This window comes from Pyxicephalus adspersus, chromosome 6, assembly GCF_032062135.1.
Source record: "Pyxicephalus adspersus chromosome 6, UCB_Pads_2.0, whole genome shotgun sequence".
Lineage (NCBI taxonomy): Eukaryota > Metazoa > Chordata > Amphibia > Anura > Pyxicephalidae > Pyxicephalus > Pyxicephalus adspersus.
In genome coordinates this window covers 19835015-19862499 of record NC_092863.1, presented here as the reverse complement: position 1 = coordinate 19862499, position 27485 = coordinate 19835015, and the positions used below count along the sequence as shown (strand labels likewise).

The following is a 27485-nucleotide window of genomic DNA, read 5'->3' as shown; positions in this document are numbered from 1 at the left end:
ATTTGAAAAATCCCAAATATCCTTTTTTTTTAATTTTGCTAAAAAAGAAACCATTTAGGTCTTGGCAGAAAGGAATTCAATTTAAAATATTGAAATGTGTTTTAGCTTTGTTATGTAAATTAAAGACCATCCAAGAGTGAACTTGAGCATGGCAAATTTTAACAGCAGTGGACAGAACATCTGTCCTATGTGACAAATGTGCTTGCACACTGCACTGCGTCTCATTACCACACCTATGTATTTAGTATTTGTGAAAGTCAATTGTGTGACCTTATGAAACCCAAGGTAGGAAGAACAAGAAGGAGGAAGCAGGACTTATCATGGGAAGAAGGTGGCGAGCAATTGTAAGACCACAATCTGGTAAAAGGAAACTAAAAAAGTTTAAGAAAGGATCAATTTAAAAAGGTCATACTTTTTTACACTAATTAACATGATTGCATTTAAATTAGCCTTGTTCAGTTTAGGGTGCTGTCATTTTGAATAATACATCAGTTGCACTATGCACACTGGTGATAATCTGCTGCAGTCCGGTGCATGTGGAGTGCAATACTATTTAGTTGGATGATCCCAACACTGACAGTAGCTAAGACTGTAAACCCATGCATGATTGGTGCAACATTGCGGCAAATAGCTTGTTGTTAAATCTAAATGTTACTGTTCTCAAAGTGCACTTTTGCTCTCGTTCTAAGTGCTGTGAAATTTGTATAGGACAGCGAAACGCGTATTTTAGTGGTGAAAGAGGGGAGCTCCACTAAGGTTGGCATCACTTATCATCTTACACTGTCAAAAGTGTTGAATGCTTTTTTTTTTTTTTGATCATTGATTTCAAGATATACAGATAGCAGCGTAATAAATATACAGGTCTGCTGGTGTTCAGGCAATCAGTAAAGGTAAATAATAGAGTAGTTAGGAAACAAAAATCTCTTTAAAGGCATGTTTTTTTCAAGCAGTACTGCATGGATTTACTGCACCAGACCACTTGAAAAAAAAGTTAATATTGGAACAAATGAGCCCATTTTTTTCCCCAGTAGCATTACAGATAGTGTCCAAGAGTAGTTTGCTCTTGCAGCCGCCCCATAGACTTGAGTTTGAACCACCAGTCACAGCTTTTGCAAGAGCCTAAGTTATTAAAAAGTGGTTTTGAGTAAAAAAATAAAAAGTACCACTTTGTGCTAGGATTTTCAACCAACCGCACAATCATTTGGAAAAGCCTATCAGTTACTGGTCATTACCATTCTTGGGTGCCAAGCAGGTGCCAGTGGTTGTCCAAGAGTGTAAAGTTCTTTTACTGCTAATCCTAACATACCAGTGTTGGTGCTAAACCAATTGGCAGCCCTAAAAACATTTTACATATCCACAACATACTCATACATGACAATAACTATGCAAATACAATTCTAATCCATTTAAAACAAAACAAATAAACATAATAAATAAAAATTATTTCAATTTAATAGGTTAGTAAGAACACAAAAATGAACTATACAAGTCTTCATGACTGCTTTTCTATTGTATATAGCATGGCATGTTGTACTAACCCCACACACACCTTTCTTGGCTAGGACATAACAGAAATATGTTTTGGGAAGCGGTCCTTCATCAGATCAGCTGGGAAAGTGCAATGCCATGCACATTTCTGTTATGCTGTAACTTTGCAATTAATGAAAAAAATGGTTGAACATTTTGTTTTCAGGTATGCTTTCTTCATTTTGAATCTCAGTAAAGATTTTGAGCCAAGACCAGCAAGAAATTCAATGGAAGAGAGCTTGACTACATTCTAAACCTAAAGACAAGAAAACATAATTGTACACAGATTAGGCATTTTTGAAACATCTCAAGCTTTGAGTTCAGCTGCTAGGATGCCAAAGAAACTGAACAGATCTTTGATTCATTTGACAGCAGTCAACAAAACATCGCTTACAGGCAGACATAGCTTTTTATTGCTTTTTATTCTCCTTTTCCACAATCCATTGTCCAATATTTTTTATAGTACTCAGTCAGACATTTCTGCATTTACTGGCCCATCTTCCAATTTCTTGCTCTACAATTGTCTATCTATAAATAAATTAATACATAAAATAATCTTCAATCTAAACTTCACTAATCACGGCCTACTGAGCAGGGCAAGTAAATGTGATTTTTTTATTTGGACCGGTCACAAATTGTTTACAGGAATGCAGGTTCATTACAGTATGCAATTTAAAGCAGGCGTAATAAATATTCGCTTTTTATTGCTGTATTAATGTGTGTGTTGGAGTGCCACAGTTATTGGCAGTGCTCTGCAATACATATATACCCGCATGGTTCAATGTTTAAGGATAACAAGTAAAACAGGCTTTTCATGACTCAAATTTTTTTTAACTGGTTAAGCGGTCCTTGAAGATTGAAGCTGCGCACCACCAACCTAGTCCGCCCTAATGTTTCTTGAATGTGTTGGATAAAGTTGCAAAGGTGAAAAGCGATCTCCTATTAAAGGACTTCAAGAATGGCTACTACTGCTCTCATCCGGTTCTCTCTTGGTCTTGCCAGCTGTCTCTGAGGTTCCCCTGGTTTCACCTTCATGGGTCTTCATGTGCTTGGTCAGATGATCACTTCGCATAAAGACACGGCTACAGGAAGGACAAGGATATTTTTTTGCACCAGTATGGGTTTGAAGATGCCTTTGTAGCTCATCACTCCTAGTAAATCTCTTCCCACAGAACAGCCAGTTGCAGACAAAGGGGCGATCTCCACTATGCCAGCGTAAGTGTGCCTTCAGATGGGATGTCTTGGCATATGCCTTTCCACAGCCAGGTATGTGGCAGTTATGCATAATTTTACGCTTAGCTATATCACTACTTGAGCCAACTCGTTCTGCTTCTTGGCAGTTGGGGCAACGGCAAGCAGCTTGTGCAGCACTGCGTGGCATTGCTCGTCTGGCACCCTTTGGACGAGGAGAAGAATCTGAACTTGGATCAGAAGCATGAGGTTCCATTGTTGAATCCAATGTTCCCATAAGATGAGGTGCAGGAGTCAACATATGTGTAGGGGGAATGCACAGATCAGAGCCATATCCTCCTATGGAGGCTTGGTGGGGTGAAGGAGTTGTAAAGCCTCCTGAACCAGGTTGCATTTCCATCCAGCTGGATCCAGCATGAAGATCCCACCATGAAGGAACTCCCCTCTCCTCCCCAGGGGCCCCAGGAACCCCAGGAGCTGGAGGTCTCATCCAAGACTCATATGGATGAGACATCTCAAGTTGTGGGTGCAAAAATTTAGTGAATGATGTGGTTTCTGAGGAATCCCGTCCAGCAAAAGTTTGATATGGTAACCGCACAGAGGACAATGGTGTATAACGCTCCTCAGAAGAATAGGGCGAGTCTTGAGCAGTGTCCTGGTGAGGAGGAAGTCCAGAATCAGACTCTGAAGGAATAGTATATGTTTTTAGGGAAAGTTCAGAGGTGGATGGAGATCCAGGAGCCTCCGATGGTTGGTTTCCCAGAGAGCTGCATACAGCAGTCAGCATTGCAGAGAGAGTTGTGCAGACAAGGGTTCTCTGTAAAAAAAATAGGAACATAGTTAGAAATAAAGAAAATGTAAAAAAAAATCTGCATGTTTTATTCACCACCTAGCATGTAACTATTTTGTTTTATCACTTTGTATTTGTTTTATCACTTTTTACATTTGTCTTTGTTATGTAGAAGCTATCATTTTCTCTGTTGTCTCGAATTCCCATCTTTGTTCCCATATTAAGGTAACATGGAAGGCAGTGCTTATGATGCTTTTTGTTAGTGTATGTACATTTTATGTAAGGGACCCCATTATTATTATTATTCAACAGGATTTTTTATAGCGCCAACATATTACGCAGCGCTGTACATTAAATAGGGGTTGCAAATGACAAACGAATACAGACAGTGACACTGGAGGAGAGGACCCTGCCCCGAAGAGCTTACAATCTAGTAGGTGGGGGAATTAATAAACAATAGGAGGGGAGATATGTAGTGGTGGGAAGAAGTGATGGTTTCAAAGGACAGAAGAAAATGGGTAGGCAACTTTGAAAAAATGGGTTTTGAGTGCTCTTTTAAATGAGCAGAAAGTAAGAGCAAGCTGACAAGGACGGAGACGACTGTTCCAGAGAATTGGGGCTGCTCTAAAAAAGTCTTTTAGTCATGTGTGTGATTAGGTTATGAATGAGGAAGTCAGTTGTCGGTCAGCGGAGGAGCGGAGAGAGCGGCTGGGGGAGTATTTTTTTACCAGGTCAGAAAGGTAAGTGGGACAAGAGCTGTGGAGGAATTCTTAAGACATAGTCACTAAGGGACAGAAAGTGTGTCTGCAGGATTCCGAGGCAAAAAAAAAAGGGAAACTAATGTAATCACATCCAAATACTCTCAAGCTGCAATATACGTTTTTGGTGTTTGGATACATTACACAAGGTTGCATGTACTTGGTTTGTTTCCAAACTCAGGTGTCATCATATTAAAATCACAGACTTAACTCGTTTCTTGTCCCACGTAGGTCCATTTTATGCACACTGATCTAGTTTGGTGAGGGGTAATTTCCTCCTTGCTTGGAAACTTAAAGGTTAATCATCCTCTTAATTTATTCCCTAGCATTTGACTTAGATATCTGATGGGCGTGGAAAAAAACAAAATAAAACAACTAAAGAAAGGGAGAGGCATGCAGCTCTGTCACAACAAAACATTTCCCAAGAAAAAGGAACTTTTGTTTTAAGTAGAAATATTAATTAAGCTGACCTTGATTTGCCACATCTGATTCATTAGAAAATTTGCTCCTGCCCTCGATTTTGTTCACTGCAATTCTCATGTTCCTGCTCTGGTCTTGTATATTAAAACTCTCTATCCCATTGTTCAGTAAAGCAGTTTACACCACAATCTTACCCTCAACCTCCACATTTAAATGCTAACTTGGGCCCTTCGTGCTCTTGAAATTTTACGTTCCTCCAATAGTGCATCGTGCAGCAGAATCATAAATCTACTTCCGGCAATTTTCAGTTTGTCCAACCCATTTTTGGTAATTGAAACACTGCACGCATACGTACAAGATTGTTTCAAAACATCTGATCAATAACTGATTGGAACCAAAATAATCAGTAATTCTCTTTTTATATTTTCCTGGTTATTTACCAAACATTTACAGCAAAGGATTAATCAGTACTTTTTAATCAGATACAATCATTTATTAAATTGGAAATTCAAATTCCTATTCCTATTTACTTTTCTTGCCCCCAACTGACCCAATGACATTTCCACTTTAGGTTCTCTAAACTGTATTTGTATGGGCACCTGAATTTTTCCCATTTGGTTTCGAATGCCTTATGGCCTGTAGGGACTTCCTTCGATGGGGAATATGCTGCCATAAAATTCAGACTTTCTAAATATTCTGTTGCCATCATTGGGGAACCAATACTTCCAGGCTGTAAACTGCCAGACTGACAGCCCACGTCACCCACTCTGATTAGATGTTTTTAAACATACAGCGGAAATGTAAATATAGTTTATCTTTCATCCTAAATATCCAAGGAGCCAGCAGCTGTAATAAAGGGCTGCAGAATGCAAATTACAGTAATTATTGTCTGAGCTTCAACTAGATGTGGAGGCTGACAGAGACCCCAAGGATATTAGGGTCAGAAAGTCTAGGGAACAGAGAATTAACTTGTGCACTACCAGAAATGTTTGTATGTGTCACCTATCTCATATATACACATACTGTATATTGTAGAATATATATATATATATATATATACATATGCACATATGCATACCTCCAAATACATTTCTTTTCTTAACAGAATGTTAAGCTAAGGAACATGTAATTATCACAGTCCATTTAAACACATTTAGAAGGTATAGAAAAAAGGAGGTTCAGAAACCTATACCATGCAGTTATCTTTTCAAAAGGAAACTATATTATTTTATTAATTTTACATTACAAGAAGTAATACATGGTGTTTCTAAGCTACAGCATATACAGTGCATTGTATATTGATAGATTCTAAAGACTCAGTTGCACTGGGGTAAGGGGTCAAAACAGAACAATACAAAAAGCATTTATACTGATTTAGAATGAAAAAAAAAGATTTTTTGATAATAATTTCCTTTTCAACTTTACAGATGTCACAATATGCATAAAAGCATGTTCATATCAAGAAAAGCATTTATGACACCGATATTATTAATGTATATATTATATATGTGCCAATGAATAGGCTTTGTAAAGGGTATAAATGGATAAAGGATTAATATTTTAATGGTGCCGGCCTACCCACGCTGGTGCATGAACAAAAAGCTAGACAGAGGTGTCTCTGTATATGAGCTCATACTATTCTGAAAAGTTATCATCAAGTATACACTTTACCTGCAAATCTCAAGTATAAACAAAATAAATATAGTAAAATGCTATTTACATTAATTTAATTATTTACAGAATTACAGGGATGTGGTGCTCAGAGCAACCAAAATTTCATTTGTGAATGATTTGACACACATTACTAATAATAAATAACTAAAAAAGTATATAAAATTGTAATTATATAAAACTTTGTAAACTAAAGAAAGTCAGACAGAAGTTCCAAAAGACGTCTTGGAGCTATGAATATTTCTTCAACTACATGGAAAAAACTGAAAAGTGTGGCATTTAAAATGATAGTAACTAATTTTGTGGGAGTGTCAGGATGTGAAAGGAATGCGATCTGAATTCCACACTTGATATATTTTTACTTTATTAATGCAGACCTTAATGAAAGGATGGAACTGTCTACTATTTATCTGTCAGGGGTAGCCTTCCTCTGCAATTTACTGCATTCTTATACAAGTACTGGATAGAAGTAAAAATGTTTATTTTGCAAGATTGAACAATAAGACACACATAAGAACATCCTAATGTAGAAATGAGTGCATCTACAGACATGAAAAATGTGTAACATATGTCCAGACTTGGGATCCCTTTGACAAATTTAATGGAGTAGCCAGGACACCTCTTTACCATGAATTTTCCACCTAATTGGATTGTCCCCCTCACTCCATAGAAAGCCATTCTCAATCCATACAAAGCACAAGTTAGCTCATCCGTTTTTCCTCTTAGCTAAGCATCCCTTTGCCTCTCATTCCTCCATTATCCTTTACCCCCCATCAGTCAAACAGATATTCTTTCTACCATCTCCGTACAACCCAAGTATTTACAGTAAAATTACACTGGGTCTTCTTTTAATTGCCATCTCTCCCTGTTTGAAAATGTTCTTTGCTTTGGAGATTTGACCCAATTTCCTATTTAGATAAAGGGACGTAAAGGGAAGATAGACTGTCATGGATGAACATGGGTGATCCAGTAAACCCGGAATGGGTCTGATCTAGGGTTTAAAACATTTATAATAATTTTAGGAAATCCTGCTTGATCACCCAGATTCACCCATGATAGTCTACTTTCTCCAGTCTTGGGCAGTTTTATTAAATCAGGCTCAAAGTGTAGGAAGATCTCTGCACAAGTCCTCAGAGAGCAATAACAGGGATTCCACTCAATACCAAACAAAAGAAAATGTTTTGGATACAGTAGCAGCTTAATATTTGTTATTTTGTGTGTTAATAATCTTACAGCATGATATGGTGTGTAATGATTATTTATTTTTAGGCAGATGAATGCTGCTAAATGCCTTCTTGCTTTTTACAAAACACATTGGAACTAGGACTCAGTCTCTCGGTATCAAAAATCAATGGATTACTCGGTGTCATAAACACTTCTAATTCTTGAGTTCAACAGTAAACTTAAAGCCAAATGATCCTGGCGCCCAAAAAATGTATCTTGCACCTAGAGAATTTTTGTAATTTATTAAATAGAAATATAGCATTGATTTTACTTTGTTTTAATATCAAACATTAGATCATTTCAAATTTGACATTGTGGAAGACAGACAGGCTGGATATTTTTTGAAAAAGGGATTTTTTTAGTAACACACGCATTTATATTTTTTTCTATGCCTGTCATTCCTAAGTGGAAGAGTTACCCATGCACCATGGCTAAATATTGATGTGGATTTTGGACTAGTAGGGATACTAGTCCAAAATCTACATTACTATTTCCAGTCTATTTATCAGGATATTGTATACTAACATATCTGACAATATTTTTATGTTACTGTAGGCTCAAAACTACATGCACTTTTTAGTTTGCATGGAACACGGAAAGACCCTATTGGTGAGAATTTCCTTGATTTTGCATGTCAAAGATGCATTACATAAATCTAGATAAATCCCCCATCTGACTGTTACCAAATATTGTTCTACTGACACTGTAAGACTTTTCAAAATTCCCTTGGCTTGTGTCCTGAATAGTGACCATAATAAATAGGTCCCCACCAGAATAATTACTACAACAGAATATAGCAGTGGCATAGAGAACTGAAGAACTTTTGTTATAGACTTTAAAGAAACTTAAAATGAAGTATATACTAAAAGTTAGCAATTATTTTAAACGTTATGGAGCACAAGGCTGCCATTCAGGGGTCAAAGTGGACAGGATGACTGCTGTATCTGACAATTATCAAAAGACTGTCTCTGCATTTGTCAGATTTCTAGATGGTCAAAAAAAGTGGGGAGGGGGCGATTGAAATTTTGCTTATTGAATAAATGTTTGGGGTTTGAATAAAGGCTAGACAAATTTAAAAAGTAGGATTGATTACGCATCCGTGCAGGAAATTCATGAGAAATAGCCATGAAACTGTATCAAACACTTTTTTTTATCATTTATTAAAATTATATTTAGATAAAATTATTCTGGTTTTGGCGAAATGCGTAAGGTGTATTACTAAAAAATTGTTGAATATGTTCTCCAGCTTGGTGCCGTGGCAAGAAAATCCACATGTTCCTTACCAGTGCAACCATGCCCTGCAAGGCTGTTAAGATTTTTGACATATGAATTTTGACATGCAAGTTCATTAGTTGGCTCAGGATGTGTGGTCTGTACTACATTTTGAAAAAAAAAAAGTACTACTATTATTCTACGAAACATTTATAATAGTTTAATTCATAATAAACTCCCGCCAGCACACGCGTCTTATATAAAGTGTATATCTATATATACACAACGACAGAATACAAATATTAAGTCTTCAATAGAGTAACTGTATTTCTGAGGGTTCTGATACTCTATAGCTGTGATAGGTGTTTCTAAGATTATGGCTTCAGATCGAAGTTAGTAGGTGCATAAAATGAAACCTTAAAAATAGTAACAGCAAACCACAAAAGACCCTGCACTTATTTTACTCATTTATGTGGTCCTATAAAAGTGTGAGTCTAGGAAAAAAATATTTTCTCAAATTAATTGAGGACTATCCAAGGTACCTGTTGCAACCTGTTGGAACCTATTACACAACAAAGATAAAATCCAAGATAAATCTGAACACTATCTTGCCCAATCAACATCAAAATGCAAAGAAAAAGCAAAAGAAGCTGGGCACAGCAATATGGGGCATGGTCCAGCTGTATGTGTTTTTTAAAAAAACTGTATGTGGTATTGCAGAACAAGTCAAATTTTACAGAATCTTAAATTTGGTTGGGGAATTTTTGTGCTTAGCATTCAGCACTTCATTATAATATAGTTGTATTACATTTTTTTAGTTAGTTTTATTGGGGTCACATGCTTTGACCAGCAGATGCTCGCCAATTTCTATTAAACTCCTATTAGGAATTTTGAGACCACAGATGATAAAGAGAACTGCATGACATTATTATTCAGGGATAATATAAATAAGATAAATGTGGCCCTAACCAGTGTATTTTTTTGATCTATGTGGATGGGGGTATGGTGTATGTGAGTGATGCAGCAGGTAGCTTAGGTGCAAACTGTTCTTGCACCTAATTTTCCTTTTATACTGCAAATACCCTTACATAATAACCCTTTTGACTATGTTAAAAAAGGTCCTACCACCATACTATAAAAAACAATATAACCCCCAAAATAAATGAAAACACTAAAAAAAGGTCTACTTCATAAAAAACCTACCCCAAAAATAAAGGCCGTGCTAGCATATGAACATTTTTACAATAGGTAAGTCCTAAAGCATTAAAATAAATTGCTGTGGATAAAAGAGCTGGTCTAAGTGACAGGTTTATTATTTATTATTATTATTTATTATTATTATATTTGTCCAAAAGCCTAGTGGTCAGATTTAAAGTACAGTTTACTTACCAATTCTAATCTTTCCCTTTCCCAGCAGCACTCAGAAGTTCCCTTAAACTCATTGTAGAAGTGAACTCAAACTTTAATCCCTAGGTTTTTTAACTATTAATAATGAATTATAAAAGAAATAAAGGGGATGCCTAGTTTACTCCAATGTATGTGGTTTGAACACAGAGAGGCATATTACTTTTAAAAAAAATAAATTTAGAGACTTTTACACATATTAGAGTGGTAGAGAAGCCATTATAAAGGTCGCAGGATTTTAATCTAAGGTGGATTTTACCCTAGGAAAAGAGTTATTCTGGAATCAGGCCCAACACTGTATTAGTATTCACCCTAAAAAAAGGCCTTTTGAGAAGTCAGGTCTTAGACTGCAGATGTACCTCTTACCCCATGGACAATATCTCTTTAGAAATCCAAGCATAATATACCAGTGCCCCCCCAGGACAGGACCTCTTCAGAACACTGCTATAGTACCACTACTCTAGGGGCATTGTTATAAAGCAGTAAATTTGACATTTATCAAACATTCACTGCAGGTGACTCTTTAGGGTATATGTATTTTACATAAGCCCCCCCCACCTTATGTTTTATAGTAGTTTGCTACTGTAACCTCTAAACAAAACCAACACTTTCAGTGATGACTTTTTTGCTGTAGATTATGTCATCTGTCAGAGAATAGCAGGGGGTGCAAGCAATAGGAGATTTCCTATGATGGCTGTGTCTACAGCAGGGTCGGCAAACTTTTTGGACTACTAGGCCATTTTAGGAGGTCAAGAAGGCATACTAGGTTAGAAGAAACAAGGTGACCAAGGAAAAGTTTCTTTCCAAGCGTGACTGTAAGAGAGCAGCCTGAGTCTTCCGCTCATCCGCGGTGTAGTCTCTGTACATGTGCGCGTACAATGCCCCTTGAGATTCTACCGCTTGTAAATGAGGTTGGTGTTGTTGCTCACTAAACACAGGGCGTTGTTGCTGCGTTGGACAAAGAATAATTCGTCAGTCCATTCAGCGTTGAAGACACGGCGTTTGAGGTCAACCTTCCGGAGACTCGAAGCTGCGCGTTGTATTTGCTCTTTAGACATAGTAAGGGTTACGGTGCATGAACTCTATAATATTGATGATATAGCGGGAACTCGCAATAACGCGATAATTCAATTAGGCTGGATCCAACAATAAATAACTGGGGGGCGTTAGGTCTGACTGGAACACTGGCTAGGCCGTATCTGGCCTCAAGGCCGGAGTTTACCTACCTCTCGTCTACAGGTTGGAGCAACTGTTGTGCATCAAGTGTGGGCCCACACTGACAGAGATCTGAAGTGGCCCACAAGACAACGAGCTATTTAACCCTATTCCTAACCCTTACACAGCGGAAGTTATATACTCTTGGCCTTAATGGTTTGCTGGGCTGTAGTACTTTTAAAAGAGATATTGTTGAATATATACATTTCTCTGTACATAAAAAAAATAGGACTTTTCTTTATTCAGTTGAAGTATATTTAAAGCTAATCTCATTAGTTTTGGACCAGTGCCAATATTGAGGGTGAATTTAAAATCACCAAATATCATGGTGCAGGGCAATCATACATGGGTGTTTAGAAATTCTTATTAATATTGAACTGAGTGCTCCCAATCTGTATAAGTGGTCAGAGGACCACAAAAGATTAAGTACTGTAGAAGGTAACAATTATCCTTATATTGATTGATCCTTTGTTGAAAGTACAATATAACCTTTAGCATGGAGCTAATAGCTTGAAACCCCCTTCTTCTTACAAAAAAAAAAAAAAACATGGGAAAGGAAAATTGTACTTTCTCTTTATATTTGTGTTTAGTGAAGAAACGCCTTTTTTTATTGGTGACCAGTGGAAAGAATGCCATGTTACATTGGTATATATTGGTCAGAATAGTGTCCCCTGGTTAGAGACATCAGTCGCAGAACTATGTAGGATCAATCAATAGTGGGAAATCTTTTCATCATTGTTTAAAGAACCACTACAAGTTTTTAAAAGACAGTAAGTAGCCTACTCCTCATTGTTTAGTTAGCTTTGAAAAAGTAATATTTGCAAGGCAAACAGCCTTTTCTGTTAGTAAATCAATCCCATTTTCTTAGTTTGAGGCGACTTTCAGATTCCCATTATAATCATCAATTAAGGAGATAATGTTGAGGAGTACTTCCTACACTGAAAACATGTATTGGCAGACCTGTAATCATTCTTTTTTCAAATGCCACATACATGTTGGGACACTGCATAATAAATGCATGCTACATAAATTTAGGATCACTCCACATTTGTCCTTTTCTCCCCTCAAAGGTTGTTAGAATGTACATAGGGAGTAGTAATAAAATTAGTAACTTTTTAAAGCATGTCATTTTCATCATGATAGTGAATCAATCACAGTCATTAGAAACATACACCTGGAAAATTTGCTTAGATTTGCTGCTTTATAAATTAGCGAAATTGTTCATTGTTTGTGTATTTTGTTTAAATGAGATTCAGACCAGCCAATTGAGCCTATTCTTTATTTTGTGGCCCTGAATGACTTTCAAAGGTTATATCTGTGAGCACACATAATATGAAAAAATGGTGGATCTCAAATCAGTAAACAAAAATTACAATATTTACATTGCTACAATTTTTATAAAAAGTTTTAACTTAAGAGGGAAGCAGCAATATTGGGGAGTCAGAGCAAAAATGTTTTTTTAATTTCAAGGTTTAGTTATTTTTCAAGTAAACAAACATTGAAGAATAATTAAATCCTTGTGCTACTTAACAAAACTGGAAACTGTTACAGGGACACCTGTTGGGGAACACGACTGTGTGTCTGCTTTGCGCACCTGCAATGGTTATCTTTTAATACTACTTTAAACCCTATAGTATAAAATGCTGTCAGAGCGCCGGCATTTGGGTTTCAAACTAGCCAATCGGTAATCAATATATGGCTCCAATAGGACAAGACTAATGCTGACCAATGGCACACATACTTGGGTACTGTCAATAATGCATTTTTATTACCAAATACCAAAATCAAATAATAAACAATAGCCACAGCAAATTTTCAGGGAACAAAATAGAATTCATCAAGGCCAACATGTAAAGCTCATTCAATGGATTCAATGGAAAAAAATACAAGAATTTATTTTACTATAACAAAAGGCCAAAACCAAGTAAATGGAAGCTGTCTACAAAATAGCAAATTTCAACATCTGATTTACATCCTATTAACCAAAAGTTATCATGGATCAAAAAGATTTGGAAAACCCCAAGTATCAGAATCTTTGGCCTAATTATGTGTCAAAATATCATTTCTTAAAAGTCTTCACCTAGGTTAAGATATGTAAATGTAAGTCCCAAGCAACCCTTTTCTTCTCTGCCTGTCTGTTTTTTTTTCCTTGTCTTCCACCCATTTATTTTTATTTCTATTTTTTAGTAATCTTTCTTTTCTTATTTATAGTCAAACTTTGTTCTGAAATTATTAAAAATCCATTTTAAACCGAGAAAATTCTTTCCTAAATACTGCAAAATATTTGTAATTGTTGTGTTAGATCACTTTAAACATTCAGTTAGATTATTTTATTTTTTATGATCTCCTTTTTTGCCTATTTTTCCATTTTTGAACAATATTGTAATTTAAAGACAGGTTAGTTTCATCTAACAGGTTGTACAACCTGATGGTAACAACAGCTATTTAGTACATGAGGCTACCAGACTGGACATATAGTCAATTATTTATGCAGATTCTCCTACTACATAAATTAACTGGAGATTGTACATGTGAGGTCAGATTTACTATACCTTATGAAATGTCGAGTTATTCAATAAACCAGATTCTGCAGAAAAAAAAGAGAAAAAAATACAAAATTCACTCTTTGACATTTTTAAAGAAGATTTAAATATTGCTGTCTATATCAATTTTAAAAAAATATTTTATAATAAAGTATTCTTTTGTTCCTAATGACTATTAGCAAACCTTGGTATTTAGCATGAAACCTTAATCTGTATTATACAAAATGTGATTTGTTACCAATAGCAACTGCTTTATGTTTCAATTAAAGATCCTTTGATTGGTCACCATGAGAAACATCTCCAATACTACTCTAATTTTCTATCTTCAATTTTAAAAATAAACCAAGTCAACTTTAGAATCCTATATTTTAAAATAGTTTTGGTATATAAAAAACACATTACTGTGATTATACTTAGGTAAATGTTCCCCAATTCTTACGTTATTTCTTACTGCTATAAATTAGAGTGGATCAACTTGGGTCCAAGAAATTAACCTTCATTATTTGTCGAAAGAAGAAGACTTATTGCTGAAAACCTATTTTCTTTATCCGATACAAAATTGAAATGCATCCTTACCATAGTACAACACTCACCTTCACAATCCAATCTTGACCTTGGCCATAAAAGTTTTATCTAAAAGATGCTGAGTGGGCAGCAGGCTTGTCCTTTCTGGGCAATCAACTAATCAGGAAGCTGAACATTTGTGTCTACAATTACTGTAGCGAAAGTTCATCTTTTGTCAGATCTGAAGTCCACCTGATAAATGGTACTTGACAGTTGGAATATGTCCAGAAACAAAAGTTTTCAACAACACCAAAAAAAGAGATTAGGTGTTTACTTAGGTCCACAGAGGTAAACATCCATAGAGACCTTTACTGGCAAAGGTAATCTAGCCTTAATGACAGGTAGCCTGGGGACATTCTCAGGTTAGTGGCGATGAAGGTAGCTTGAGCTATCTGGCTTGACCACTTGACACCTCCAAAAAGCAGCAATATTTGGTCTTATCCCATGGAGCTCCTGTAATGTCTTCAGACCCAGAATACTCCTCTCACACACCTAAACTTTTCCTGTCTGCACCTCTGCCTTATTTCCCAGCCAGCTCCTCCTCCCTTCTGTGATAACTTTAACCATTTGATGCAAGAAAACAACCCAGCTGGCATGGCTTCACCCTGTGAAGTTACTTGTTAAAAGGAGGGGTGTGTCAGCCGGCAGACAGCTCAAGCACACAAGAAAGGAAGAGGGATTTGTGGGATTACCTGGGAGATATACATTAGTGGAGGAAGTCACAAGCGCCTGACAGTCTGCAGGATGTAGACCTCAGGAAGGAATAAAGACTTCGATCACACACAATGCCACACATATAATACACGTTATTTTAATAACCTGAAAGTTACCTGATCAAGTCAGGTTATGGCAATCCGGAACAATCCCTGACGGAATATTGTAAAAAAGACCTGTCATGGGAGAAATGCATGAGCTATCCTGGCCCATGGGAGCTGTCCTCTCAATCGAAGAATAATATTTGCCTGACTGTGGAGCTGTTGCCTTGGCATCTTTAGAGCACACTTTTAGAGTCACTGGACATCATTTATTAAAGTTCTCCAAGGCTGGGGAGAATACACTTTCATCAGTGAAGCTGGGTGAACCAGCAAACCTGGAACGGATCTGGTCCAGGATTGAAAATATTTGCTAACAAATAGCCTGAGTTTTAGGAAATCTATTCCAGGTTTGCTGGTTACCTAGCTTCACTGATGAAAGTGTATTCTTCCCAGCCTTGGAGAACTTTATTGAATCAGGGCCACTGACCCAGTACGGGAATAGGCATAGAAAGTAATACATTTACTCCAAATTCCATTTGATGCATGGTTTATGGGGTTAGCAAATGAGAAAGTAATAAAGACAGACACAAAAAATAGAGAGATCAACAAAAACAACCTACATATTTCCGATAGAGTTGAATTTTGAATTAGAATATATCAAGTTTTTAACCGACAATTACTAGATAGATACTGATTGCATAGCATGTTGGTTTCTTTTTAAAAGGGTATTTAAACATAGGAGGAAAAAGAAATATATAAATGGTTTAGCCAGGCCAAGAAAACATGAACTAAGAAACATGGAGGCTACATTTGCAGACTTACCATTCTGTACATGATAGAGTTAGTCACACCTATATACCAATTACTACTGATACACAGGTTTGATGGCCGATTATTTAGAATATAATTTACCATGTATAAAATAAATATATCCTCTCTTCTATTAGATTGTGAACTATTTTCCTTTACTATATAATATCATGTGTAATCCACCCCTTTTTTCGACGGCATCGCTGACCATGTATCTTTATGATTTATTTAAGTTTAATAAAGTCTTGCCTTTTTGGCCGTATTTTTTGGTGGTATTCTTTTTACTTAGCCTTTGATTTTTTTTACACTTCTTTGTACATGATTGAATATTCTTTACAAACATTTATGGTAAAAATCCCTAGCAAGGTGATCATTCATCTAGGTGAATGAACAACCCAAATTTCTTAGATAAATGACAAGTTTTAATAAATGTAATGTTTATTCTCCAGTGACTCTTTATTGTGCAGTAACCACAGTCCAACTACACACATTAGACTTTGAACACTAAAACAATACTAACATGTACGCAGGTGTGATCTATTCTTTTACTACATAGATGCTGCTCAATTATAAAAAGACGGAGCCTCTGCAATCTCTTGGAGAAAGGGAAACATGATAAGTTTACTTTGTTTACGATGGGCCAGATTTGGTGAGGTGAAAATGTGTTGGAGCTGACCATTCAGCATGTACTAAGGGTTAGTGTGGATGTGGTCTGCGCGGGTCCCGCACAGCACACATCCACCAGGGTGACATGAGGGATTCCCTGTGCACAAAGTCCGGTGTCAGTACGGGCTCCTTGGAATCAGAGTGGGTGAGGTCCGTGCGGGTGCCGCACAGCTTACGCCCATTATAATGGCGTAGGGAATTTCCTGTGCACACATGGGGTCTCCTGCCGATTATGCCCGACAATAATTACTAGCTTTTTTGTACGGTGTATTTTATACTGTGGTCAACAGTGCTGGCAGGCTGCATATTATTGATTTTATGACATAGGCTGCAGGCCAGTGGAAATCTGAACACGAGCCGCAATTGGCCCCCGAGTCAGACTTTGGACATGCCTGCCTTAAATACTACATGGTGTTATACTCACTTTAATAAAGGCAGTGTCAAAGGAAAAAGTAGTGGTGCCTGTTTTTGAGAAGTGATCTGAAAGTGAATGTGAAAGAAGAAACTGTTGATGGAGCAAGTGATGAGGTTAGGACATTATGGGTGGAGTTGAATATGAGATTGCATAATACACAGGTAATTATTGGAGTCTGCTATAGCCCACCCAGTGCTAAGGAAGAAATAGAGAATCAACTACTAGCACAGATAGAAAAAGCTTTAACCTTTTAATAATGGAAAATTTTAACTACCCTGACATTGACTGGAGTATTGGCACTACAAGTACAGCAAAAGGGAGGAAATTTACGAATTTAATACAAGATAACTTTATAGTACAGCTTATATAAGCTCCAACTAGAAATCATACTCTGCTGGACCTGGTTTTTTCTATCAACGCAGAGCTTATAACCAATGTGTAAATAAACAAGAATCTGGGTAGCAGTGACCATAATATGATTTCATCTAATGTAAGCTGTAAACAGGAAGCAAAAACAGGAAAGATAAAATCTTTCATTTTTAAAAGAGCAAATTTTTTATTATTAAGGGCGGCTCTCTGTGACTTGGACTGGACTGGGACAGAATACTGTCTTGAATGAACACAGAACAGAAATTGGAATGTTTCAAGTCTGTTCTACACAAACACACTGAAAAAATATTCCAATGTGTAATACGTTTAAGAGGCTAAAATTAAAAACTATTTGGCTCACAGCGAAAGTTAAAAAAGCCATAAAGAATGAGAAAAGGGTATTCCAAAAATTTAAAAATGAAGGGTCACCTTCATCATTTGAAAACTATAAAGAATATAACAAAGGATGTAAACAGGAGACAAAATGTGCAAAACTTCAAAATGAAAGACAGATTGCAAAGGAAAGTAAGCCAAATTGTTTTAAAATATATTATTAGCAAGAAGGTTAGGTCAGAGCCAAGAAAAGGCTGATTTACTAAACAATTTTTTTTAGCTCTGTGTACCAAATTGCTAATAGCAATGTTACTGCCCTAAATGAGCCACAATGGCTCAAAATTGATATGTTTGAGAAACAGTTGGGCAAAATAAAGGTTGACAAAGCCAAACGATTACATCCACGTGTCCTCAAAGAGCTGAGCTTAGTTATTTCAAAGCATTGTTTCTAATTTTTTGAGACTCTTTAATTACTGGCATGGTACCAATGGATTGGCATTAGGCCAATGTGGTTCCTATCTTCACAAAGGGAGCAAAATTATTACCAAGTAACGACAGATCGGTAAGTTTAACGTCCATAGTTGGAAAGGTTCTAAAGAGTTAATAAAAATCCACATGGAGGAGTTTCTCCTAGAAAATAATATTATAAGTAATAGCATGGATTAAAAAAAGACTGAAGTTGTCAAACAAATTTACTCTCTCTTTATGAGGAAGTAAACAGGTAGACAGTGGAGTAGCAGTTGATATAGTGTACTTGGACTTTGCTAAAGCATTTGACACCGTACTTAGAAAAGCCAATCTGTAAATGGATATAGAACTGGCTTAAATACGGCTTCCAGATAGTAGGTAAATAATGATTCATACTCTGAATGGTCTAAGGTTATTAGTGGTGTACCCCAGGGTTCAGTGTTGGGACCTTTACTGTTTAACTTCTTTATAAATGATATAGTTTGGGATTAAAAGTACCATTTCTGTGTTTGCAGATGCCAAACTATGTAATGGAATTATGTCCATACAGGATGTCTATAATCTACATGGAGACCTGGATGTACTGTTTGATTGGGCAGCCAAGTGGCAAATGATATTTCATATAGATAAATGTGGAGTTGTGCACTTGGGGGCTAATATCATGCATGCTTCATACTGTCTATGGGTTATAAATATAGGGGATCAGAAATAGAAAAGGATCTGGGGGTTCTGGTACATAATGGACTTAATTATATAATGCAATGCCAAGGTGCAATATCTAGAGCTAGCAAAGTTTCTTGTATTAAAAGGGGAATAGACTTCAGAGATCGAGACATAATCCTGCCCCCCTGTACAAAGTTCTGGTCAGACCACATCTGAAATATGCAGTCCAGTTTTGGGCACCAGTTCACAAAAAAAGACATTGTGGAATTGGAGAAAATGCAGAGAAGGGCAACTAAACTAATAAAGGGAATGGATGAGCTCAGCTATGAGGAGAGATTAGCTGAACTGAATCTATTCTCCATTGAGAAGAGACGTATAAGGGGGGATATGTTCACCCTGTATAAATATATAAAGGGTCCATATAGAGAACTCTCCTCCCAACTATTAACTTTAAGATTGTTACAAAGAACAAGGGGGCACTCTTTGGGTCTGGAGGAAAAGAAGTTTAAGCTCCAGATAAGAAAGGGACAGTAGGGTCTGTGAAAATATGCTCCCTCAGGAAGTAGTTTCAGCAACTACTATAGATTGCTTAAAGAAAAAGCTGGATGCTTTCTAGAAGCACAGAATATAACTGGGTAACAGGGACTGTTGATCCAGGGGACATTGCCTATTGGAATCAGAAAGGAATTTTTTCCCTGTTGGAGCCAATTGTACCAGGGGCTTTTTTTGCCTTCCTCTGGATTACTATGTCCATAGGGTTTAATATCTGGGATATGTTTATTTCCCTAGTGGTTGACCTTGATGGTCTTAGTGACCTTAATGTCGTATTTTCAACCTGACTTGCTTTGGCTTGTGAAAGTAACAGCTTCAACTGTGGTAAAACGTTTGGTGATATAAAATTGTAAGCTACTTTTTTCCCAGTATTACACTGCATCTTGTTAAAAGAACTTGCTTTAGGCCTACCTAGCAATGAAAGATAGAGCTTTTTAACTGACTCAATATTTTGTATGTGGTTTGATATCAATCCCTAACCCTCTACTGGAGCTTCCAGCGCACTGGTACTTTATTTGCTTTGAGCTCCATTTCCCTATTAAGGGGGGGGGGGCTTATCTAGGAACCAGCTTTTTGAGTTACCTAACCCTGGCCAATGTTTAAAGATCTTGAAATACATTATGATTTGATTAAAAAAAAAATACCACAACTACAAATTTGAAACCTGAAGGATTTTCATTAGTGCATGGTAGCAGTGAACTGAAATTCTTCCCCACAAAGGACATGTAGGATATATTCAGTGTTGATTAAATTCAAGGTGCAAAAACTTCTGTATCGTTTTAAATGCTGTGGTCATATTTTACATTTTGTGGATCTTGTCTGGTTCTTTTTTGTTTACCAAAAAATAAAGGTTGTAAAACAAGGTAAGGGATAGCAACTTCCGTATTTACATCAGTTCAGGTAGACTCTAATATTAAATTATTCCAATACCTGATATGACTTTATGGAGCACATTTGTTCAAATATGTAATTTTTTAACAAATGGACCTAAACAGCCTTTTGCAATCCTTTTACCCCCAGAGAAACCTTTAAAATTATTTTAGGTCTCAGGAAATCCTTGCTATAAATATTAGGTTCAGAGTACCCTTACAATGGTGGTCAGCTAACTGTTGTTGTGATGATGGCTTTGCCAAGTGCCAGTAGAACCTTAACTATATAGGCAGATAGGAGCCTAGGTTTAAAAAACCCTAGCAACTCCCGAGGAATCCCTAGGATTTAACCTGGTTGAGAATAGCTCATCTACAAAAATACCATCCTGTAGCATTCTTGTGAAAGTTTTCTGAAAAAACGGTACTCTCAACACCATGGGTTTGCAGTGGGTCCTCGGGAGAATCTCAGTGCATTTAAGGTTAATAAAAAAACCTGGCTCAAGGATATGGACAATAGAAAACCTCCCTTCTTGGTGTGTGCTTCTGCTTAGTATACAAGATCAGAATCAGTAGTCCTTATGTGATATCGCTTTGTAAGTATTGTTTAATACAGTTTTGCTTGCAGAGATTTTTTATCTGATAAAACAATAAAGTGCTATAGCCAAATTAGTTTCAATATTCTATTATCCTTTTCCCTAATTTCCAATATATTTTATGATTGTTGTGTGCTCTCATGCCGCATGTATTCCTATGCCCCAGCATTCTTGATAATTTAGAGTAATGTGCGTCCAGTCAGCTCATTAGCACATACTGAGTCTCTGTGGTTCCATAGCCTAGTATTTTATGAACATAGAGCATGTAATTAGGTGACTGACTTGTAGTGTGTGTGTGGTCTGATCCCAGGCTACCACCCAGGGACATGCACGTAGGCTGAAGCAGCGTATTCGAATTGTTATGCCCAATACAATAACCTCCTCATCTCCAGCTTGTTACTTGCTTTGACAAAGAAAAAACTGCAACAGACTTGAAAACCCAGCAATCCAGATCCCTGATCATAAATCCATAGCAGAACATGCAAAACCATCAATAAATGATAACTTGGCCAACAAGTAAAATCATCTAATGATCTATGTGTTTTAGGGTCGGTTAGTCAGTCAGACACTTACTTCTCATATTTTAAACTGTTTTTTTATGACAGGGCTTTTTACTTTTTTTTTTTTGTTTCTATGGATTATTTTTAAGTTTGAGGTGCTTAAAGCACATCATTTACCTGTTACTACCACCTGTTCTCGGAGAATAACACCTATTCTGGCTTTGGTCCTACAATAATTACACAGATGCAGTGCATTAAAAATGAACAGGTCTACATTCACTGAGGGCAATAGTAAGCCCCTTGTGTGAAAACATTTGTGATAAAAGTGAATCCCAAAACAACATTGTACAAATCTAGAAATCTTGTTAACTTTCATTACCATGGGCCTGCATAGCCTTTAGCAGCGCTTGTCTTGTGTGGCTTTGGTCACCTAGACTAGTTTGGACACAACATGGTACTTTTTTTCTTGGGCAACTTAGTACACTTTTTAAAAATCAAATGAGCATGGTGTAGAGCAGGAATCCGCAAACTCCCGCCTTTAGGCCAGATACGGCCTAGCCGGTAGTTCGTCCTGGTCTAACGCCCCCTGGACGATCCGGCCTAATGCCAGCTGCAGGTTGCCGGCCGGATCTGCCGGGGGGCGTTAGGAACTACCGGAGCTGAAGCCGCCGGAGCTCCGGTGTTGCCTCCTTGCTGTTGCTTCCTATTTACCGCGGCTGGCATTGATATTCCGCCGGCGCGGTAAATAGGGAAGGCTCCCTGAAGAGAAATCCCTCTCCCCTGCAATGCATACAGAGGAGAGGGATTTCACTTCAGGGGGAGTTCCCTGGTGGTGGGCCGAGCCATTAGGGCGGTGGGCCGAGCCTAGTGTACTCCCGCCCACCCCTGAAATGCCCTAGTGGCCATAAAAGTTTGCCTACCCCTGGTGTAGAGGCTTTGTCCCTGGAAAAGGAGGAATATGAAGGGGCATTGATGTAGACGAAGAATGAGGAGCAGGTGGTACAGGCATCTGAAATCGGCATATCTTGCGAAAGGTAGAATCACACATTGCAGTTTGCTAACCATACCTATTGGATCAGGGACACATTCTTGGTCAAATATTCATTCAGTGAGGTAATAGCTTTTTGTGAAAAATAGTGTCAGTTTAGTATGTTGCAAAGGGGGGAAAGCGCATGCAGGGTCATCCAGTTGTTCTGGTCTTTCGGAAAAATTTAATATAACTGGATGTTGGATCTTCATATGGTTGGTCTTATATATGGTACCCAAGTTACAAATGTACATACTTCATTTCAAGTGTTGATGGGGTAAGGTTTGAAGGTCCAATGAAAAAATAAGCACGGGACAGCCAACAGATAATAACAGGCTAATATGGCTATTAACAGATTACCATTTTTATTTTCTACTGTGTGTGACTCTGCTGTTCTATGCTTTAAATCAATGTTGGATGATGCATGTCAATCTTCTACCACTTCCACTTCCTTTTGATCAGATTCAATCTCACAGTACACATTGGGAGATGGCGCCTCTTTTTACTGCATTATCTTTAGACATGACTTAAGGAGGATCAAATTCACACATTGATACATTTTGCTGTTCCTCTCTTGGATGGTCCTTCCTCAGGAGAAATTACGGGTGCAGTATCAGTGCATGGAATGTTCTTCTGCTTGTTTCCATTAACAGCGTTGCGATGGAATGCTGAAACAATTCTCATTGTGTACTGCTTCAGGTGTCTGCTCATTGCTCACTGGAAAATGGCTGATTGGGTCTAGAAGGAAAAGGAGGAGGAGGTGGTTTAAGCTGACTCATGTTGGGTCATCCACTCTATGACAACTTCAACGTGCTTCAGTTGGTTGGAATGGGCAACACCACATTGAAAAACAAGGAAGGCATGTCTGTACTTTTGTATCATTGATGCCCTTTCTATGACTTATTATGTTGGAGCTGGTTGAGAAGCCAATCTTACCTGTCCTCTACCACTTCTTATACCTAGCATCACTTACTTATGCCCATGTTGTGCTTTATTGCTGAACTTGTGAAATATTAGGTGACCAGGTGAAGATTCAGACCAGGTCTAAAATTATAAATAAGCACCTGAACACTGCAATAGTCATATTCCAAGTTTTTATTGCTTTCCATTATTGGCACTAAGTGTTGTAAAAACAACTTGCACAAAAATAAATAACCATTGAAACAAACTTCATAGCTGCAAAGATTAGCAAATCTCAGGTCTTTTTTTATGTTTTATTGGCTAGATTAACAATGGTGAATGCTCTTAGGAAGAATTGTTAATGGTGATCAAAATAGGCTTTTCAAACACAAATCTGGAATCAAATTCCCCATTTTCAAGTGTACATATTTTGAATAGGACTAAACATACATACATTGTAGGATTCTGGATAGCTTACTAGACACAGATTTTCCCATGGAAAGTTCAAAAAGGTAGGTCCCCTAAATGGGGGTTGAAAATCAACAATAAAGAAGGATCCCTGGTCTCAAAATAGCAGACGTGTTTCGCCCTATTGTCAGAGTCTGAGAATAGGATCTTCCACTAGTTGGTACATATCTGTCTGAAAAGGTTATGGTGTTTATTGTATCAGGAAATTATTTTGGATAATCTTGTTGAGCATCGTGGTGAATGGGGAAACCCCATCTGTAGGCAGTCCCTTTAGGTCTGATTTTGTCTGGTAGTAGACGAAGCATAGCTCTTCTTTGTCGGGTACTGGTTGACATATACAGGAAGAATCGTATGTTAACCTATGATTTCTCATTGCAGGCTTTGTAAAGTATTCATGCAGAGCATCTACAGTTGTGCTGGCATTAGTATTTCTTGGACACCAGGTTCCATATACTCTGCTTATCTCCATTTCTAACTTAGGAAACATTCCCAGCTTGTGAAAAATTCCCAGTTGTGAAAGATCACCACCACAGCGTCCTTAAGGCTTGCCTGGCTTTTTGGCATGGTGATGTTGATCAGTTGCTTCTCTGGATTTGCTGTGCCACTGTGAAGCAGAGACAAATCAAGAAACTCAGCTACATACTCCACTATGACCAAAACATGTCTGCTGACCTTCTTCTTAAAATGGTAGTTCTCCATTTACAAGACAAGTCAGTAACATATTACACATACTGCTAATTACCCCAGGGAAAAGTCAGAAATCCATAACTAAAAATATGGAAGCATTTGAATAAACTTAACTGTCAGACGGAAAGTTAACGCAGCCTTCATGTTTTTACTGTGAAGGCATGCTTTAACTCTCCAGTTTACTCCACTACCATTCTAAGTGCTAAGACCCACTAATGTTATGTTGTCTTGATCTGAATGCCCAAAGTATCTCTATACCAATGTGCAGTCACAATAAAACATTTGCACACCCTAGTGAAATTTTTAATTTCTTTCAAACAGGCAAATATCAGATTTTTATTTAAACAACATTAACTGGTATTGCCCTTTTCAGGAAAAATGACTTCTTGTAGGGATTTTCCATAACTGCTCTTATATCAACTACGTGACATTTTTGAGAAATCATCTTTGCAATATTCCTTTTGTTGCAATTTGCTATTTTTTCTTTATGGTCAGAATTGATATGATACAGTTATTATAAGATACACAAACGGTTTAGTAGCACGCTATATTAACATTATTTACATTATGCTAATTTATTTAAGATGTTTTTCTGAAAAAGAGTTTAAAATGCTTTTGTTTTACTTAAAGACAGTTTTGCAAAAAATGCACAAAAAACACTGACGTGGGAAACAAGACAATGTCAGATTAAAATACAATTTATTAATGTCAGTAGTTCATCTGCTTCAGAGGTCAGTAAAGGCAAGTTGTGAACTGGCACTTGTGAAGTCTTGCCAAGCGATTACCTGTTCCTCCCTGCTCTCAGAATATAATACTGCTGTACATGGCATATTACATAAGACGGCAGAGTACCAGTCACACTCATTTCTGGGGGTGGAGGGGTTACCGCCCGGACTAATTATCTATACCTCTGGCAGATTTATTGATAATAATTAATCCCCCTCCTGCTTCTAGCTACCTCAGGGGAGGGCAGGACAACAGAGCAGGGTTAAAGTGTGTAGCAAGAAGCAGAAAGTTTATGATCTTTTCCAAGAAAAGTTCAAGGCAAATGCACAAGCTTCAGATAAGAATTGACATTGTGTATCAGAAAATACATATATGATAACATTTTGGGATCAGGTAATCTGGTTCATATAGTGCGGTGTGTGAGAAAAGCCAGGTGATACGCTGTATGACAAGCCTCTACCTGCCACTTGGCTCCAAAGTAGTATGTTAAATCTATAAACATTTTAATATTATTTCAGTGCAGTTAAGGATCGTGCTTATGTTTGTCTATATTTCTGGCTTTAATCTGATCTGCCTCTGATTGTACCATGGAGCTGTGAATATGTAGATCAGAGTATAATACAGAGATTGCAAACAGTCAGGCAAGTTTTTTTATTGTCTGTCCCTTCTACAATAAAGGTTTAGTTGTGTTTAAAAAGCAAGCTGTAAACCAATCGTTCACCCCAAAAATAAATCTCATGGCATGACTGTTTATATTAAAAAAATTATTTTAGAAATAGTTAGTATTGAGGTTAGTAAATGGGAGAAAATCTTTGTGAACAGAACAAACTTTTTAGCTCGGAGAGTCCCAGTCCCCAAGACAAAGGGGTGAAATTACCCCAGCAAAGACACATACATTAAAAAAACTTATTAAAGGGTCTGATCCTGCTGTTTTTTTTACCTAAAACAACAAACTTTTTTTTACCAGTTTACACTTTAAATGTAAAAAAACACATCCATGGCATGAAATTCCAAAAACATAAACACATACTAAATAAATACACGTCAATCACGTTGCCCAGCGTAGCAGTCTAGCCTGGCCTGTGTGCCTTCACTTTAGCAGCTTTGCATGCAGCAGCCAGAGAAAATTTGTTGTCCTTCCTCTGCTACCCATATTGCAGCAGTTTCCCTTTAGTTGTATGTGTTCTGTCTGAGATGTGTCAGCATCCCCAGCATACACATTAGGACTGGGTGTAGCTGCAAAATATTAGAGGATGTGCTGCAGCAAATACCAGGGCACACTATTGAGTGTCGCGTTGGATTGGGGGATTGGTGTCTGGTGAGCACTGAAAATGGACCAGAACCTTACACCAGCAATGTAAAACCATATCAGCATTGATGTCCAATAATACCTGTAACTATAACCCAATTACATCAGTCACAATAACACAAAACCCACTGATGTTCACACATTGATTTACCACTGCTAAATGTCAAATCTCTGATCAAATTTGGGCAAACAGTCGGAATTGTAAATAAACACACCCATGCCATGAAATCGTCCTTTAGTGAAATCAAACACAAAGTGGGTGTCCCAAGATTTAAAAAAATTTCAATTGTCATCATCCAACCATGTAAATTCATGGCAAACAAATTGTGGATTGAGGTAATCCTTATCAATCACGACGACCCAATATCCACCATTGGTGTATAGCTATGATACCAATCTTTAGGTTATATGCTGTATTGTAAGTAGCTTTGTCATCATTTTGGGTTGAGAAGCTAATGTGTGTGGGGCAGCATGGTTGGCTCAGTGGTCACTGGTTCACGTCCCAGCCTGGACTCTTTCTGTAATAAATTTGTATGTTCTCCCTGTGTGAGCGTTTGCTTCCTCCAGGTTTTCCAGTTTCCTCACACATCCCAAAACAAATGCAGTTAGGTTAAATGGCTTTACTTTAAAAATTGTCTGTAGACTATGTTAATGACACGTGACCATGACAAAAGATTGTGAGCCCCTTTGAGGGTCAGTTAGTGATATGACAATGGACTTTGTAAAGTGTTGCATATTATGTTGACCATATAAAAAAATGGCTAATAATTATAATGTGTGTAGCTAAGAGCATAAATCAGAGACGTCACACATGTTAATTCAAGAATGGTGGTTAAGGGACAAAAGTAGTTTTAAA

The 27485-nt window shown here is 37.3% G+C and overlaps 1 protein-coding gene across 1 annotated transcript; it reads right to left on the bottom strand.

The window, feature by feature from the left end:
* Nucleotides 1–583: 583 nt before the first annotated feature.
* Nucleotides 584–14995, bottom strand: SP6 (Sp6 transcription factor). The gene is made up of 3 exons (XM_072413737.1): nt 14549–14995; nt 13965–13999; nt 584–3535 (listed from the first exon to the last, which is right to left on the bottom strand). The coding sequence occupies exon 3, from the start codon at nt 3503–3505 to the stop codon at nt 2480–2482; it is 1026 nt and encodes a 341-aa protein (XP_072269838.1). The 5' UTR covers nt 3506–3535; nt 13965–13999; nt 14549–14995; the 3' UTR covers nt 584–2479.
* Between the last annotated feature and the right edge of the window lie 12490 nt (nt 14996–27485).

Bases quoted from the DNA above. Each gene is read 5' to 3' on its own strand.
- SP6 (XM_072413737.1), bottom strand. From the start codon at position 3,505: ATGCTGACTGCTGTATGCAGCTCTCTGGGAAACCAACCATCGGAGGCT.